Here is a 16,447-nt window from a genome sequence, read left to right as displayed (position 1 = left end):
TGAGAGCTGGGCAGAAGGGGTGGTGTGGGGCAGGATGGAGGTGCTGGGAAGCTAGAGACACATCTCTCACCTTTTCACCCTTATGACCCTTCAGACCACGAATTCCATCCACACCCTAGAATTAGAAGGGAGACAGAGACAGAGAGAGATCGGGGATGGAGGTTGGATTGGAAGGATCAAACTCCTGAGACCCCAGCTGGCTCCCCCAATCACAGTCCTTTATCTCCCAGCCTGGCTGTCCATTACCTTGACACCTCGAGGTCCTGGGTATCCTAGAGGACCCTGAGGTCCAGATGGACCCTGGGAGAAGAAAGAAAAGTATCTAAAAAGGGGTCTCAGGGTGTGACTGTGGAGGCCTCAGGGGGTGGAAGAAACAATAGAGACTACATTGGAGTCTGGATAGGGATACAGGGCATGGGACTGAGAATACTTCAGAGCCACGTGAACGATAAGACAAGGAAATTCCAAGGACTTTGAGGCCCCAGAGTCAGGGTGGAAACTGCCTCAGGGGTGAAAGCAGGTATATAAGAGCTCACCTGGTTTCCTTTGGTTCCAGGGGGACCTTCCTTTCCAGGGTGACCCTGAGGATAGGGGAAGGAAGATGTGACCACTGGCCACTGTTACCTTCCCTGCACCCCTCCCTTCACTTCTTAACCCCACTTCCCCTTGTGGCCCTAATGAAGCCAACTGACCAGAGGCAAGCACCACCAGTGACCTCCCAGTGTAAGGGACACCCTGTGTGGATAGTCACTAAAGGCACTTGGAGGTCATTCACTGGGGTGGAGGGTCAAGTAGAATTTGGATTAAGAGGTGGGGACCCACTCACCGGAGGTCCATCTGAGCCAGGCATGCCAGGGAGCCCCGGTTTCCCTTGAGGGCCCTGCAGGAAGATGAGTAGGCGCAGGGTCACAAGAGGGATCAGATCAGACCATGGCTGAAGTCCTAGCCGCACATTCAAGCCTTTCCTTACAACCCCCCCCCCAGCATATCCCCTGTCCCCCAATTACTTAGTCATTTACCTTCTCTCCATGAGGCCCAATGGCACCCTGGGGCCCAGGGAGACCCTACACAGAGAGAAAGAAAAGTCACAGGGGCCCCACAAGAGTGGGCTGCTCTCTCCTATAGCCAGCATCCCGTTCAGAACATGAGTGGTGGAGCTTGAGACCATTAATTTCCATCCAGGGTCTGACCCACTGTGGGAGTCCAGGGGAAGTTGTTAACGATGGGGAGGGGTTAGACAGGACAACTCACCTGGGTTCCAGGAGTGCCCTGTTGTCCAGGAGGTCCTGGCTCTCCCTGGGGTCCCTAGAAACAAGCAACCAGGCAGAAGTAAAAAAAAGATGGCAACAGAACAAACTTAGGGCGGAGAGCTGAGTCCTAGCTGAGATAGCAGGAGCACAAGAATCGGAAGCAGGCAGTCGGTCAAAATGGTCACCAAGGAAACACTGGCTAAGGTTCGGGTGGTGTCCCCATGCCTGTTACTCACCAAGCTCCCTTTGGGACCATGGGGACCATCCATGCCTCGGACTCCCTGAAACATGAGAGGGGCGTAAGCATGGCTGGAAGGTGAGTCCTGGGTCCTGGAAGGACCTGTGGTTTCTGGGAGGTCCGGCCATTCCAGAGGGTGGGACGGGGCAGCCTCACATTGGTCAGACCTCCAATCCATCCTAAACCTAAGCAAACATAGCCAGCCCAGATCCACAGGGCGTGGGTCTATGGGTCTGTGGATTTATGGGTTTTTGTTTTGTTTTCCTTGAGGATTTTTTTAAAGCTATGCTCAGAGCCTTTGGTGCATTGTACCATAGGACCCCGTAAGGGCACCTGGGATTAAAGCCTGGAGCAGAGCTAAGTAGGGCCAGGGAGGAGGAAATGGAGGTGGGGGAGGAGAGGCAGCTAGGAAGGGTGGAGAGTTGGAAAGGTCAGGGGGTGAGGTCAGGGTCAGAAGCCAGGGATAGTCACATACCGGGGGTCCAGGAATACCAGGTGGGCCTTTGGGGCCAAGGAGACCTCGAGGTCCCTGCAATCAGGTGAGGGGTAGATATGACATAATAGGCAAGAGATAATGTGTCCCTTTTGTGTCCATATCCCTCCCCTGGCATCCCCATAGCCCCACCCTCAACCCTCTGGACACTCACCGACTCTCCAGGCAGTCCCCGAGGCCCAATCTCCCCGTCATCTCCCTGAAGGAGGAGGACACAGTAAATCAGCCTCGTCCTCCATGCCTCTCCCATATGGGGCCCCTGCCCTGGCCACAATACTTACCCGCTCTCCATCCTCACCAGGGGGACCAGGAAGGCCCTGGGAACCAGTATCACCCTGGAAAAAGAGGGAACAGGTAAGACTTAGGGCCTCAGAGCCCCCAGCACAGGCAGACACTGACCCTATTCAATTAACAAATCGGTTTCATCCATTGAGCTCCTGCTGGGACCCTCAGCCTCCTTCCCTTGCCTTGAGCTCCCTACCTCTCCACCCCTCCACAGAAGGTCTACACCTCATCGCAATGCATTACCCCCAATATACTCACCCGGTGCCCCTTCTCCCCAGGTAGCCCTGGGAGTCCATCAAAACCTCGGTCACCCTAGGAGAAGACGGTCAGCCCAAGTGAGGTCCCAGCCCTTTTTCCCACCCCATACCTCCCTACTGTGTCCTAAGTGGGGAGGTGTCACTTCATGGGGAAACCTTGGGAACTTGGCCATCCCCAGAAAACAAATGAGCTTAGAGATGGGGCTGGAAGTCACAGGCAACAGAGAAGGACCCATGCCTGTTACCTTCACTCCAGGTTCTCCAGGCATCCCTCGCGCTCCATCAGCACCCGCTCGGCCCTGGCGGTGCAAAGGAAGTGTGAGAGCAAACAGAGGCATAGTCCCCCGCACTCTAAGTCCTGTCTCCCACCCACACCCACCACACCCCCACTCACCCTTCTCCCAGCCTTGCCAGGAGGGCCTGTGAGGCCTTGAGGTCCTCTGGGGCCCTGGTGAGAGAGAGTCAGGGGCAGGGTTAAAGGGCATAGACAGAAAGGGAGGCACTAGATGGGAGATCAGATGGGTGGGGCTTGTTACCTGAGGTCCTAGGTCTCCTGATTCTCCTTTCAGGCCAGGGCTCCCAGGTTGTCCCTGTGACGAAGAGAGAGTGGCTATGTTGAAGGACACACCCAACAATGACTTCAAAGCCCTCTCCAAACATAGCAAAATAACTTTCAACTTGGTCCCTTTCCAGAACTATCCGTACCCACACACATGAATAAAGAACTCCCTACCCCAATATCCAACTCACTCACCAAGGGTCCAGGGCGGCCTGTGTATCCCATGGGGCCAGGGGGTCCCCGGAGCGCCAGCTAGGGGAGCAGGGGACACAGCAGAGCTGAAGAAGAGGCAGCAGGAGAACTCCCAACCCCAGTACACACTCTAAATTCACCCTTCTATTCCTAATCCTCATTCTACTGCCTTTATTTTCCCCAACCTCCCTCTCAGCCCCAAACCAACCCAGACATTACCCTGCCCCACATTTACTCCAACCTACATTTCCAACCCCTCCTAAAGTCTTCGCTTGCCTTCCATACCCCTCCCTTCACCAACATCCCCTCCAGCCTTACTTACCCGTGCCTGCTGCAGAATCGCCTGGGCCTGAGCCTCCTGGGCTGCCACCACAGGGCCCTTGTCACCCCCACCACTGCCAAACCGGAACTGAGGGGTAGAGAGAAAGAAAGGTCCAGATTCTCTTCCAGGAAACCCATGTGACCCTCCCAGCCAAAGGCTTCATCCAGCACTTCTGCCCCATCCCCCAGGTTCAGAGACACCCCCCAGCCCATGCCCTCCTCCAGTGTCTCCCAGGAAGGTTTTCAGATAATCATGTAGAGGTTTTCAGAAACTACTCCTGTTTTCCTTCCCCACTCTCTGGCCTCTTCCTCCAGAAAAACTCTCCTTTTGTTCTAGAGTCCCTGAAATGTAGGATTTTCTGCCCAGGTTTAGATGATCCATGTTTGGTTCTAGGTCATCTAATGAGGCCCTAGTCCATCCACCTCAAAGATCAATCTCTTTGTGTTGATGGTCTTTAGTGACTCTGCCTTAGCTTTCCTGGTCTTTTGGTTCTTGGTGACAAAACACAGTTCCCCTGCCCTTCCCATTCCAAAGTCCAGAGGACAACTCACTGGGAGCATGAGAGATGTGCCAGGAGGGCCAGGGGCCCCATCCGATCCAGGGAGCCCTGCTCGGCCAGGGGGGCCCTGGAATAGGGAGAAAATGAGGATAGATGACAGTTAGGGAATGTTAGGGTCCTGGCATCATTTTGAAGCCCTCTACAGAATAAATACAGACTTCCCTACATCTTTCCTGAATCCTCCCACCCCCATACAGAAAAATGAGGGTGAGACACCAGATTACTCCCCTCCCCAACCAGAGCCTGTCCTCCTTTCTGGGTGTTGGGGAGCACACCAGCCCCTTGTTCATTCATCAGCCAGCTAATGAGGAATTACTGAGCTTAGTGCCCCTGTTGGGTACTAGATGCTTCTCTGCAGTCCTCTCCCCAGCCCCCGCCACACACACACACGCGCTACTCCCTTACCCTCTCGCCAGGGTCTCCAACTGGACCTGGGTTGCCCTGGATGCCAGGGGGACCAATCAGCCCCTGAGGAACAAAAAAGGAGTAGGTCAGGTGTGGGCATTCAGATAGAAGAGGGGTATGTGGCTGAGGGGTTGTCTCTACAAAAGAGATTTGAGGATCTGGGAAGCTTCGGAAGGATTCTCCAGAGTTCTGAGAAGGAGGCATGGGCATATGTGAGTAAGGCAGAGACGAGTGTGTGAGAAGGCATAGACGAGTGTGTAAGAAGGGTCTCTGAGAAAAGAATGGAGGCTAATGGGTCACAGCTACACTTACCGCAGGGCCTTCTGGGCCAGGAGGCCCCTCCACTAGCATACCCTGTAGAGCCAAAGGTTAAAAGTCAGAGGCTACAGGGCTAGCACCCCCACCTCCTTTTCTTCTTCCCCCCCCCTTCAGCTCAGTGACCAACAGTGACTTACAGGTTCCAGCACCGCAGGCTCCCCCTTCTCTCCCTTCAGTCCCCGGGGTCCACGGGCAGCCTGAAGGAGACACACATGTAACCCCCAGTGGGGCCTGTGAGCAGCCAGGACACCAGGACTGCCCCCATCCCAATTCCCACCTTCCTTCAGTCTCAGATACTCTAGAGACCTCCCCAACCCTACCTGTAAAATCTCCCAGCCCTCCCCTAAGAATCCCTCTTCACAGATCTCCCAAGCCCTCCAAAGAGACCTCAGGGCTCTCCACCTTCCAACTCCCTGCCCCATCTTAGCAAACAAACTTCCTCATCTCCCTGACAACCTCTTTCAGGAAGGTCTTCACACCTTTCCTGGAATTCAAATCCCCCCCCAACCTTCCCAAACCCTCTTCTGGAGGACTCTACCCTATTCCCCAAACTCCCTGTGACTCCAGGAATCCTTAGAACTTTAAGAAACTATCAACTACCTCACCCTTACTGCAATCCAAATAAGCATCTCTCTAAGATAGTGGATTGATTTTTATTGGGGTTTGAAGGGAGGGCATGGATCCATATGAGAATCTGATATGATCCAAGAAGTCTCTTCCAGGAAAGAAAAAGTATATGCCCTTACACACAGAATTTTTCTTAGAATTTCAAGGGGTTCACAAGTTAAATACTCTCCAGAGGTTAAACATCCATACTCAAAGTAGAATTGGAGGGAAGTCCCCACTGATATCCCAAAGTCAGGCCTCGTAACTGGTTTTTGGAAAAATACAGTTCTTGGGCTATTGCTCAAGCCCCAGAGCAGACCCCCAGTTTCTCTCCCAGCAAGGACACTACGCCCTTCCTCTGGCCCTCATTTATACTCCAAGCCCACCAGTTCCTTCTTTTCCACACTTCTCAGATGCCCACTCCCAACACTGAGGCCAGAACTAAGATAAGGATGGGAAGAATGGAAATCATTCCCCACCCTACCCCCAACTCTCCCAACAAAGATCTTCAGAATGCACCCCTCCACCTCCATCCTGACCAAACAGCAATGACGAATTTCCAAACTCTCCCATATCTCAGATCGACCCCAAATTTCCAGAAAGCAGCAGAAGGGAAAGGCAGCATAGGGTCAAGGGTGGCAATATTAGAGAAGGAAATTGTGGGATGAGGCAGCAGGGTAGAGGAGGCAGCTCTAATTGCAAGGCAAGCAAAAGATGAATGGAGTAGACAGGAAATTTCCCAACTGAGAGGGAGTGGTTGAAGACATGAGAAACAATTAAGGGAGACATTTCAAAGGGACAAACACTTGGAAGCAAGAATGATGCCAGGGCCAAGAAAAATTAAACATGGCCAAGATGGCTAGAAAATGAACTGGACAAACAGGAAGTGGTTGGACAGACAGGAAGCAGCCAAGAAAAGAAGATCCAGGAAGTGGACCTTCAACAACAACATGGCTACCATGACCAAGAGAAAGAAGACGCTCACAAAACAGACAAAAAGTGACTCCTGGAAAGGGGATTTGACAACAAGAGGCAATTCTTTCAGAAAACACAAACATCAAGGCTAGTACACACAGGAAGTAGCAATGATAAATATCTAGGCCCACAATGGAAACTTTATGATTTAGATGACCTGAGACACACAGGAAGTGGCTTATTAGCAAAGGAAATTGTTACAAGACAGCATGAAAAATTAGAGCCAAAACACAAATAAGTCCCTTCCAGTACAAATTGTGACAGTCACCAAGATGGGTGCCATGGCCAAGGAAGACAGGAAAGGACAGACAGGCAGTGACCTGTAGGTTAGAAAACATGACATAGGAAGTTAGATCATTCAGCAGAAACATGAATAAGAAATTGTTTTTACCAAGAAGAAATGATGGAGACAGACTGACAATGGACAAAAAGTAGGGGATTATTGGCCAAAAGCTTAATGAAATATAGCTTGAGATAGAAAGTGGCCAAGAAAGACAGAAAGTGGCCACCCATTTAAAAAGAAAAGAAAATCCCAATTGCCCTGACCAGAAGGATCCAGGAAGTGTCACAGGGCAAGGGAAAGCAGAAAGTCATCCTTTCAAGCAACATATACATCTTACGTGAACAGAAAAAGGCAAATCATCAATGGGAAGTAGCTTGCAGCCAATAGACAATAATCAGAAACAATAGGAAGCAATTCTTACAGCTCCCACTGAAGGTCAAGAATGGAGGAGGAGCTCCTTTCACTTACGGATCCCGAGGGGGCTGTCTCCGCAGACAGGGCAGGGCCAAGCTCCGTCTCCTCACGATAATCGTCCCCATAGCCATAGGTGTAATCGTAGGGCCCTGCTGGGGGGTCTGTGCCACCCTCCCCATATTCCTCTGTCAGGAACCTGTCGGCTGTGGAGGGGACCTGGAGATCTGTCTGCTCCTTCCCGGGGATGGGGAGGGAGAGGGGTAGATGGGGGCATTAGGGCTGAGAGGAGGTTTTCCCTGGACCCCTCGGTGTGGCAACTTCTGGCCCAAAGGATTCGAGGATAACTGGGATTGGAGTTTTTCTCCCAAGAAGAGCAAGGGAAGTGGTTGTATAGAAAGGGCAGGGCCATCAAAGGCCCAAAATGAGGAGGGATGCCCCAAAAATGGGACTGGTGGGAAGAAATGATGAATTAAAGAAGGAAGAAGGGTGGCCGGAGGGCTGGACACAGAGTAGACAGTCTGTGGAGATAATCGTAGACAAAGGAGTCCAGAGAATAACCAAAAAAATGGATGGAAAAAGAGAGAACAGAAAAAGTGATAGCACGGACAGAAGACTCCTGGGAACAGAAATATGATGAAAACCTTTGACACCAACATGGGGAAGAGGTTGTTCCAGAATCAGAGAATAATGGAAGGAGACATGGACACTGAAGAAAAATGGCTGCACTTAGGAAGACAAGCAGGCCAATAGGTCTGGAGTGACTGAAAGATCACAAATGGATATGACAAAGAGACCTCCGGCCAGAGGAAGAGCTGATTCACCAAGATGACATGGGGCAAGGGGAGTGGGCCACAGATGCCCACTGGCCCCAGCTGGGGTGAGGGTGGGGGATGGAGTTACCTCCTCAGGGGGTGGCAAGGGGCTTGATTCCAGGATTCCTTCCTCTTCACCTGGGGTGGGGTCCTAACCCCAAGGAGAAGGGGGAGAAGAGTAACATAGGGTGGAAAGGAAGGAGAGAGGTTAGTGGGAGGGGAGGCAAAGCAGCACCTTGTCCCCCACTGTGGGCAGTGTCTGTCTGTCCTGGGGGGGGGGGTGGGGGTAATCTCAGATCTTGCAGCCCCTTTGGAGGGGGGACAGTTTGGGGAGAGTAAATCTCCGAGGTCATAGAGGTTTGGGGGCACAGATCTGGATGCCCCGGCTCTACCTGCCGGTAACCGCTTCCTCTGGTCCTGGGGGGGGCCCGGGCAGTGGGGGGAGCTGCCCTCCTTGCTGGGCGTCGGAAGGGGGGAGGCAGGCCCCCTGCTGGGCCGGAACCTCCAATTCGAGAGGGCCTCCGGCCTGGTGAAGGGGGCGCCTGCCGGGCTGCTGACCTCTTGGCAGGTGGGGTAGGCTTTCTGGGAGGGGTCCGATGCCCCCTGGGGAGAGGGGGAGCCCTGCGGTTGGGGCTCGGTGGCCTCTGTAGCAGAGAGACATGGGAGGGGGCAGTGAGGACCCTCCCATAATCTAAATATATGATGTCTCTGCCCACATGTTAAGAGGGGAGGAAGGTGATATAAGAGATGTTTGCAAGGGGTGGTGGGAGGAAGGGAAGAAACTAAGGGGTCCCTCAAGTTTACCTGATAATCAGGGGTCGTCCCTGCAGTCATCGCATCGTAATAGGGGGTCTCGTAGTCATAGTAGAAAGACTCAGTGGGCTGGGGTTCGGGAAGGGGCAGTGGGAATAGTAGGAAGAGGTAAGAGTAAAAGGGTGAGGAGAGGGAGAGGAGGGGATGGTGCGGGAGTTTGGAAATGGGGTAGGAGTTGGGGATGAAAAGAGGGGTTGGGGATTGAGAGAGATGGGGAGAAGCGGGGACGTGGGTCCCACATGTGGGACAGAAGCACACATAATTAAGAGATTGACCATCCGACCTTCAGACCACTGACCCCAGATCATATCTGTCACCCTAACCATCTGGACCCCACCCAATCCACAGTCTTCTTTCCCTTCCTCCCCCTGCCACCCAGCCCTTTATTCTGCACCTCCACAGCAGGGGGCCAGAGACTGGGCCCCAACACAGAATTCCATAGACTCAGCACTCTTCTGGGATTTTCTCTGTCTCCTGCTCCTCCCCATTTCTCCTCCTAGGTCTTACCATTTCAGCTTTTCTTCCTGGTTCTGTCTCTCTCCTACTCTGCTACATCCTCTGTCCCTGCATCTTATCCCACGCATACACACTGCCCCCCAATCTCTTAATTCAAGGAAGGGATGGGAAACCCAAGGACATAGTTCGAGAGAGACTGGCAGAGGGAAGGAGACGTGAGCAGGGGACACAGATCCCAGCCATGAAGTCTTTCATAATGACTCTTTTTATTTTTAATTGAAAATAAAAAGGTTGATGAATGAGGACTGGGAGGAGGGAGTGATGGTTGAGAGAGGGAGGCATGGTTGGGGAGTGGCTCTAGTGGAGGGGAGAACAGGAGCCCCAAATAGGATAGCGAGCTCTGGAACATTGGGGGAATTCCCCTGGGGAGGTGTCTGGGTACCTTCCCTTCCTGGAGTGTGCTGTGGTTTGGGGTTTGCCCAGCTCCCTCACCTGTCGCTGAGGTTCCTGGTTTTGTGGCCTATGAAGTCTTGATGGCTGCTGCTTTGGAGATCTCTGGGCTCTGTGAGACTGTTGTTTTTGAGGTCTCTCCCTCCAAGCTCCCTCACACTCCAGCTCCTTCTGTTCACAGGATTCGTAGGCAGCTTGCACCCCTGGGACAATGACAAGCTCCTGGATGTCACCCTGCAAAGACATGGGGAAGGAACAACAGTGGAGGGAGGCAGAGAGGGTTTCAGAGAGAGATAGAGGGTAGAGTCTGGGACACAGGATGAGAACCAATCCTAGGTAAAATGACCTAATGGGAGAAGGTCATTATCAGCCCTCCCATGTACACAGTCCTTTTCAGTTTTCAAAGGACCTTCTCATCCATTATCCCATTGGACCTTCACTACAACTGGAAAATCAGTAGAACAAGGATATTTATGCCTTTTGTTCAAATATTCCATTCAGGAAAGCTCGAAGAGGCAATGACTGGCCCAAGGTCACTTGCAATGGTAGACTCAGGACTAGAATTCAAACATTCCAACTCTAAATCCAACACTGTTTGTCTACCCCTGCTCTTTGTGGTAATGCATGAACCTTTCCACAAAGGCTTCTGGAAACAGTGGCCCAGCTTTAGTTGCTTTGACCTTCCAATGGCAGTGATGATGAGAATTCTCAGGACCTCTAGAAATGGGGGAGAGGGAAGCCACATTTGAATTCCAAGGGCATTTATTTGTGCCCACACATGGAACTTAGCACACCCTGTCTTGTATTATAGTTTGGGGTTATTGTCTTATCTTCAAAGAGGAATTGCGAGCTCCTGAGAATAATAGAGACCTTATATTAATCTGCTGTGTTCCCCTTGACACTGGGACAGCACATTCAGAGAATATTGACTGGCTGGGTGGGTGGATGGATGAACAGGTGGATGGGTGGATGGATGGATAAATGAATGGGGGCTCAAATGCATGACTGACTGAATGGGAGGGTTGGTGGATGGTGAATGAATGAATGGGAGGATTGGTGGGTAGATAAATGAAGGTATGGAGTAGAGGAAACAGATTGGTAGATAGATGGATGGAAGTGAATATGTGAATGAATGAATGTTTGGATGGAGAGTGGGTGGGTGAGGAGGTGGGTGGGTGAATGAGGGGATGGATGAATACATGCATCCTCATATGCATGGGTAGATGGGTTGGGTGGCTGGATGAATGAGTGAATAAATGGATAGGTTAAAGATGGATAGATTGATGGATGAGTGAGAAGAAAGTGGCTGGGCAGAGGAAGATGGGCAAGTGGGTGGATACAAACCTGAATGCTTGATTGGTAAGTGAGTGCATAATGGACGGTGGGTGTTAGACGAGTACACAGATGGGTGAGTGCAGATAGAGAGATTGACTGAAGGGATGAATGGACAGGTGGACTGATGAATACTGATAAAGACAGCTGTCCTGCCATATAAGTGGGCACCTAATTCTCCTACAAAGAAAATTAGCCTTGAGGATAGGAAATGGAAATAGATTCATGGGAGCTCAAATGAAGGGCTCGGCTATAAGAAGATGGAGTCCTGGGGCCAGAAGGGGAACAGGCACAAGATACGGGACCAGAAATCACTCTGTTCTATGTTCTGGTTACCTCAAACACTTCTTCATCCAGGATACGGGCACCAAAGATAATCACGCCATGGGTGTCCAACAGTGGACGAGCACTTCGGGGGAGAGGCCGGGTGACCCGCTTCTTGCAGTCAACTATGAGGGTGACAGACTGGCCCTTCACAGCCACAGCCACACGGTGCCACCTGGTCATGGGGGGAGTGGTTCACGTGACTGACTGAGGGGGTGGGGGGAGTCAACAGGGCTGGAGAGCAGTTGATGGGAGGGTTGGAGCCAATGATAATAGCAGTAGGAATCATCGAAGCTATTTACTGAGTGTTTACAATGCATCAGGCACCAGGCCATACCTTTCTCATTTGATTGTCGTGATTCTATCATCCCTATATTATAGCCATAGAAACTGAGGCTTAAAAAAGTTAACTTGCCAAGGTACAGGGTAGTACTACACGCAAGGATTTAAGTTCTAAAGCCCAAACTCTGGGCCAGAAGTGTCTGAAGTTCGGGCAGTAGGCAGGTGAGGTCTGGCCAAAAGGGTTGGCAGGGCTTCCTAGTTCAGAGAGTGGGGGTTCTGGGGCCAGTGGCCAGAGGGGAGCTCCTGAGGGCAGTCCAGGCAGACCAGAGGAGCGAACTGACTTACTTGCCATCTGCTAGGCTGAGGCCTCGGAAGACTGGCTGAGCCGGGGGTCGAGGCCGTCCAGTCTGGTCCTCATACAGGAAGCGGAACGGTCGGCCAAGCTCCAGGCCCAGCTGTTGGACACCCTGGGCACTGTAGAGAGTCAGGAGGGGAGCCTGGAGGCCAGGGCGGGTCCGGACAGCAGTCAGCAATGAGAAATCTTTGGGAAAACCTCCTGGTACCCGAGAGAGACACAACCAGGTGGAATGAGAGGCAAAAAGAGCCATAAAACCCTTCCCTTCCGGTGTCTGATTCTAGACCCCACCCCGTGACCTCCCCCAGCTCTCACTACTCCACCATGTCACTCATACCTGGGAAGAGCTGGCGGGTGGGTGCACTGAGCTGGGCGGGTCGGGACACTCGGTAGGCCACATCAGCCGGACAGATGCCTCTCGCCCTCCGGACGCCATCAGGAAGGGAGGGGAACCTCAGGGCCCGGAGCAGGTCCACAGGGGGTGCACCTGGGAGAGTCCATGAGGATCAGGAGAAGGGACACACCTTCAGGAGGGCCAAGATATGGGGGTATTTGGAGTCTGGAACTCAGCTTCCTAGAGCTCAAGCTTCCTGAAGGCGAAGGTCACCTCTCCCTTACTTGCCCTGTAGGGCCCTGAATGGATGGGAAACCACAGTCACCTGGAAGAGGGCAGCACTGGCCCTGTGTTCAGCTCCACATGAAGCCTGACCCTCTCCCTCCAAGTGTGATTCACTCAGTCTCTCCTTATCTCTGTCTTTCAACCTATGAATCTCTCTCTACTCTCCACCATCTCCCCTTTTTTGTCTCTCTCACTCTTCCTATCTCTGGATCTGCTGATCTTTCTGTCTTCCTGTCTCTTCTGTCTTTCTCTACCTCTCTCACACTCTTTCTATGCTTTTCTCTCCCCTGTCTTTCTCCCTCTCTCACTCCCGTTCCATATCTCTGGGTCTCTGGGTCTCTGGCCTCTTTCCCGTATCTCCAGCACAAACAACATCTGGGCAATCGATCATCCTGGGCACAGGCGGTGCAGGGGGGCCACTCGGGAGGGAGCAGAGAGGCAGATCTATGGGGATGGGGCTTCAAGCTGCTTCAGTGCCCACGTTTGGGGGTGGGGACAACTCTGACAATGCTGAGGAAGGAGACAGCAGAAAGAGCCATCCCAGGAGCCTGTGCCCCTGGATCGGGAGATGGGCTGGGGGGCAGAGGGGGGGCCAGAAGCTGCCACGAGGAGCCGGAGCAGGTCCAGGGCCCCAAGCCACACATCTGTGGATCCCATCAGAGTCCTTGCCCAAAACCCGGGCAAGCTCCCCACACCTGGAACTTCAACCCTGCCCCACTACCCCCACCTCTTAGATCCAAAGATTCAAGACCCAGGCCATCCCCGCTATCCACCTAGAATTCAGCTTCCTCAAGCTCAAACTCCCTGGAAGACAAAGGTCACCTTTCCTTCATTTCCTCCCTGGTACACACACTCCTCATGCCATCAGCTCCAGATTGGAAAAATCCCAAAGAAAGTCCAGCAAAATTTTCATAGAAGCATGGGGCAGGGCAGAGGCCAGAGTGATCAGGAGAGCTGGGTGGGGCGGGTGAGGTGGGGCAGACAGGCAGAGAAAAGGCCCTTTGAGTCCAGGAGCCGGGAAAACCACGGCCTTGCCCTCCCCTTCACCACCCCCCTCGCCCTAGCCTGGCCCCTGAGTGTGGCAGCTCCGCAAACACCAACACACAAGGGCTGCTTTGAGAAAGGAAGGGTGAGTGAGACAGAGACACAGAGACTCACAGAGACCCCAGGCCAAGGAGACCTCAGAAGCCCCCGCCCTTCACCAAACCCCACAGGAGTATAGTTCCATCCTATGGATGACCTACCTACAGGTCTGCCCACCCATCTGCCCACCTCAGGCCACATATGTGCCCACTGACTCTGGCCTGGGTCTGCCCCACAAGCTCCTCACTGGTAGCCCCATCACCCCCACCACTTTACCTTTGGCCTCCAAATGCCCCATTTTTTTACTCTTACGAATCCCACACTAGCCCATTTCCCTATAGAGTCCCATCTCTAGCCCTCGGCCCCAAAATAAGAGACAGTCATCTCAGCCATCCCCCGCATCCATGCTAGAGGATTCCTTTCCTCCCTCAGAAAGGCTCCAAGAGTCCACAGGCATCACACACTTCTATTTCTTTCCCTCAGCCTCATGCTCCTCACATCTTGGAAGTTCTTCTTTCTGTAATCTAATCTAAATCCTTTATGCTGCAATTCTGACCATTTTTTCTCCAGAACGGAGAAGAAATGAATAGTGGAGTTATATGCAAATCAGCTTTCGGGGTTGCCAGTAGTGGGAAGCTTGCTCCTGCCTGCCCAGGACCCAGGTACTCCCAGCCCCCTCCTGTCCAACATCAAACCCCTTTCCTAAGCGCCAGGACTTCTGGATCCCGGGGAAAAGAAGGAAAAGATTGGGGTTGTGGACACCAGGGTCCCAGGGGAGCCCCGCTGGCCAGAGGGGGAGGGGTGGGGCAGGAATGCAAAGAGTTGGCTCCGGCCTCAGACACCTGATCCCAGCCTGTCCAGCGGCCGTCCTGTTGGCAGCCAGCCCCAGTGCTCCCCAGAGCCAGCCGCGTGGCAGCATCGAGGGCACAGGGAGGGGGAAGGGGATCCTGTCTGGGAAGCCAGTGGGACAAATAGTCCAGGTGTCCCTTCTTTCTCTACTTACTAGGCTCTGCACTGACCCACAGATGCTCCCCTCTCATATAGATAGAAAGCCCAGAATACACACAATCCTCACCCATCAACACTGGCATCTACCTCTCCACCCCAGCATCTGCTGGACTACACCAGCCCTGGCCACCTTCGGCTCTCCCTGGAGTACCCCAGCATCTAGTCCCACTCTTCAAGGTGAGCCTCCACCTTTCAGCCTTACCTGCCCTCTCCCAGTCACTTCAAGGAGGCAAAGAGATCCCTACCTTGGTTCCAAGGGACCCAGGTGACCTGCCCTCCAGCCTGGACCCTTAGCCCCCAAAATCCCCTTCTTGGACTTAGAAGCTCTGTCCCAGGCATCAGCTGCCCCCTACGCAGGGGGTACTGAGAGCTGCAGCCTGACTCTGAGGACGCAGGCGTCTGGACTCCTCTTACCTGCCGTGGCGGGGACCGCGCTCAGCCCCAGCACCAGCGGTACCAGCAGGAGGAGGCGATGGCAGCGGCTGCACCGCTCCATGGCTGGCGACCCGAACGCCGGGTCCCAGGGACCTATGGGCGGCCAGAGGCGTAGAACGCCCCAAGGCTGACAGGAGAGAATGAGCAGGCTTTGAGCCTCGGACGCTGGGGTCCCGCGGAGGTCAGAGGCTGTCGGGTAGCGACAGCTCTCAGCGGCCCGGATCCATGCAACCAGGCGCCGTCGGGGCTCTGGCGCTGCTCCTTCCTCGGTGGCCGCTGCTCCTGTGTGTCCCCCGCCACCCCGGCGGCCCAGAGCCCCCACCCCGCCCCCGCCCCCCGCCCAGCCCCCGCTCTCCAGCCGCCCGCCCACAGCCACCGAGGAGAAACCCCACCCTCGATCTCCACCTGGTTGGGGGTGGGGGGACGGGAGCCCTCCTTCGCTAACCCTCAGACTGCTCTCCCTTGCTCCTTGCAGAGACTGAATGGCCTGTACCCGATTACCTTTTCGGGAACCCTAATACCTCTTCCCTTGCCCTTTCCTTTTCTAGGACCCAGAGGTCCAGTCCAAGCCCCCACCTCAACTCCCTCCCACCTGGGGCCCAGAGGCCCTTTTCAGCAGTCCTGGGCGGGACTTAGGGCACAGTGGGAGGGGAGAGGCGGGCCTGGGGGAGGGGTGTCTCTATCTCCCCCCTATCAGGTCTCCATAATTGCTTCCCCTCGCCCCGCCCAGTGTAATTACAGAGCCGGCCTGGGGCGGGGGTATTTATAGACTAGGCTATAGATAGTGACTGGGGACCTGCTACCCGACGGCTGCAAGGGGCGGGGGCAGGTGGTTAGAGGGGAGGCAGAGGGATCCGGCGTGGGGATAGAAAGAGCGAGACCGGACAGCCCGACCCACACAGAATAATCAGGTCCAAGGAGATGAAAACGGGAGGACAAGGTCAGGGAGTCCGGGAGCCCAGGTTGCAAGGGACCCAGCGGAGACATGAGGGGGCCGTCGAGCTAGTTGGAAGAGTGCGGGGGAAAAAGGGTCACTCAGGGACGAGAGGTCGCCTCCGGGCGGGCATCGCCTGAGGAGGGCGCCGCGCGAAGCGCCCGGTGTGCCCCCACGGACGGGCACGGCGCCGGGTGTGCCCGGAGCCCGCGGCGCGGCCGGAGAACACGGGAACGAGCCGAGGCGCCGCCGCCCGCTGGCGCTAGGAGGGCGCAAGCGAACAAGGCGCCTTTGAGAATCAGCCGCCCCCCTCTTCCTCCTCCGGCCAGCCCCGCCCCCAGCCTGGCACACCCTCTCCCCCCCTCCCCGACAAAGCGTGCCTTGTGTC

At 54.2% G+C, this 16,447-nt stretch overlaps 1 protein-coding gene across 1 annotated transcript in view; it reads right to left on the bottom strand.

Annotated features, from left to right (window-relative positions):
- The window catches only part of COL11A2 (collagen type XI alpha 2 chain), a 29,209-nt gene extending 13,489 nt beyond the window's left edge, over nucleotides 1–15,720 (bottom strand). Inside the window, exons 1-29 of the mRNA XM_040644776.1 lie at nucleotides 15,531–15,720; nucleotides 15,105–15,252; nucleotides 12,318–12,467; nucleotides 11,971–12,181; nucleotides 11,356–11,518; nucleotides 9,730–9,921; nucleotides 8,773–8,850; nucleotides 8,057–8,119; nucleotides 7,211–7,390; nucleotides 5,016–5,075; nucleotides 4,873–4,914; nucleotides 4,561–4,623; nucleotides 4,148–4,222; nucleotides 3,597–3,683; nucleotides 3,278–3,334; nucleotides 3,060–3,113; nucleotides 2,918–2,971; nucleotides 2,769–2,822; nucleotides 2,525–2,578; nucleotides 2,263–2,316; nucleotides 2,136–2,180; nucleotides 1,964–2,017; nucleotides 1,487–1,531; nucleotides 1,252–1,305; nucleotides 1,020–1,064; nucleotides 827–880; nucleotides 537–581; nucleotides 247–300; nucleotides 71–115 (exon numbers count right to left, since the gene is read on the bottom strand). Of these exons, the coding sequence (XP_040500710.1) occupies nucleotides 71–115; nucleotides 247–300; nucleotides 537–581; nucleotides 827–880; nucleotides 1,020–1,064; nucleotides 1,252–1,305; nucleotides 1,487–1,531; nucleotides 1,964–2,017; nucleotides 2,136–2,180; nucleotides 2,263–2,316; nucleotides 2,525–2,578; nucleotides 2,769–2,822; nucleotides 2,918–2,971; nucleotides 3,060–3,113; nucleotides 3,278–3,334; nucleotides 3,597–3,683; nucleotides 4,148–4,222; nucleotides 4,561–4,623; nucleotides 4,873–4,914; nucleotides 5,016–5,075; nucleotides 7,211–7,390; nucleotides 8,057–8,119; nucleotides 8,773–8,850; nucleotides 9,730–9,921; nucleotides 11,356–11,518; nucleotides 11,971–12,181; nucleotides 12,318–12,467; nucleotides 15,105–15,186 (2,214 nt within the window). The 5' untranslated portion in view covers nucleotides 15,187–15,252; nucleotides 15,531–15,720. The remainder of the gene's footprint in view (nucleotides 1–70; nucleotides 116–246; nucleotides 301–536; nucleotides 582–826; nucleotides 881–1,019; nucleotides 1,065–1,251; nucleotides 1,306–1,486; nucleotides 1,532–1,963; nucleotides 2,018–2,135; nucleotides 2,181–2,262; nucleotides 2,317–2,524; nucleotides 2,579–2,768; nucleotides 2,823–2,917; nucleotides 2,972–3,059; nucleotides 3,114–3,277; nucleotides 3,335–3,596; nucleotides 3,684–4,147; nucleotides 4,223–4,560; nucleotides 4,624–4,872; nucleotides 4,915–5,015; nucleotides 5,076–7,210; nucleotides 7,391–8,056; nucleotides 8,120–8,772; nucleotides 8,851–9,729; nucleotides 9,922–11,355; nucleotides 11,519–11,970; nucleotides 12,182–12,317; nucleotides 12,468–15,104; nucleotides 15,253–15,530) is intronic.
- Between the last annotated feature and the right edge of the window lie 727 nt (nucleotides 15,721–16,447).

Source organism: Ursus maritimus, unplaced genomic scaffold (assembly GCF_017311325.1).
Source record: "Ursus maritimus isolate PB19 unplaced genomic scaffold, ASM1731132v1 scaffold_30, whole genome shotgun sequence".
NCBI classification, from domain to species: domain Eukaryota; kingdom Metazoa; phylum Chordata; class Mammalia; order Carnivora; family Ursidae; genus Ursus; species Ursus maritimus.
This window is presented reverse-complemented; position numbering and strand designations above follow the sequence as displayed.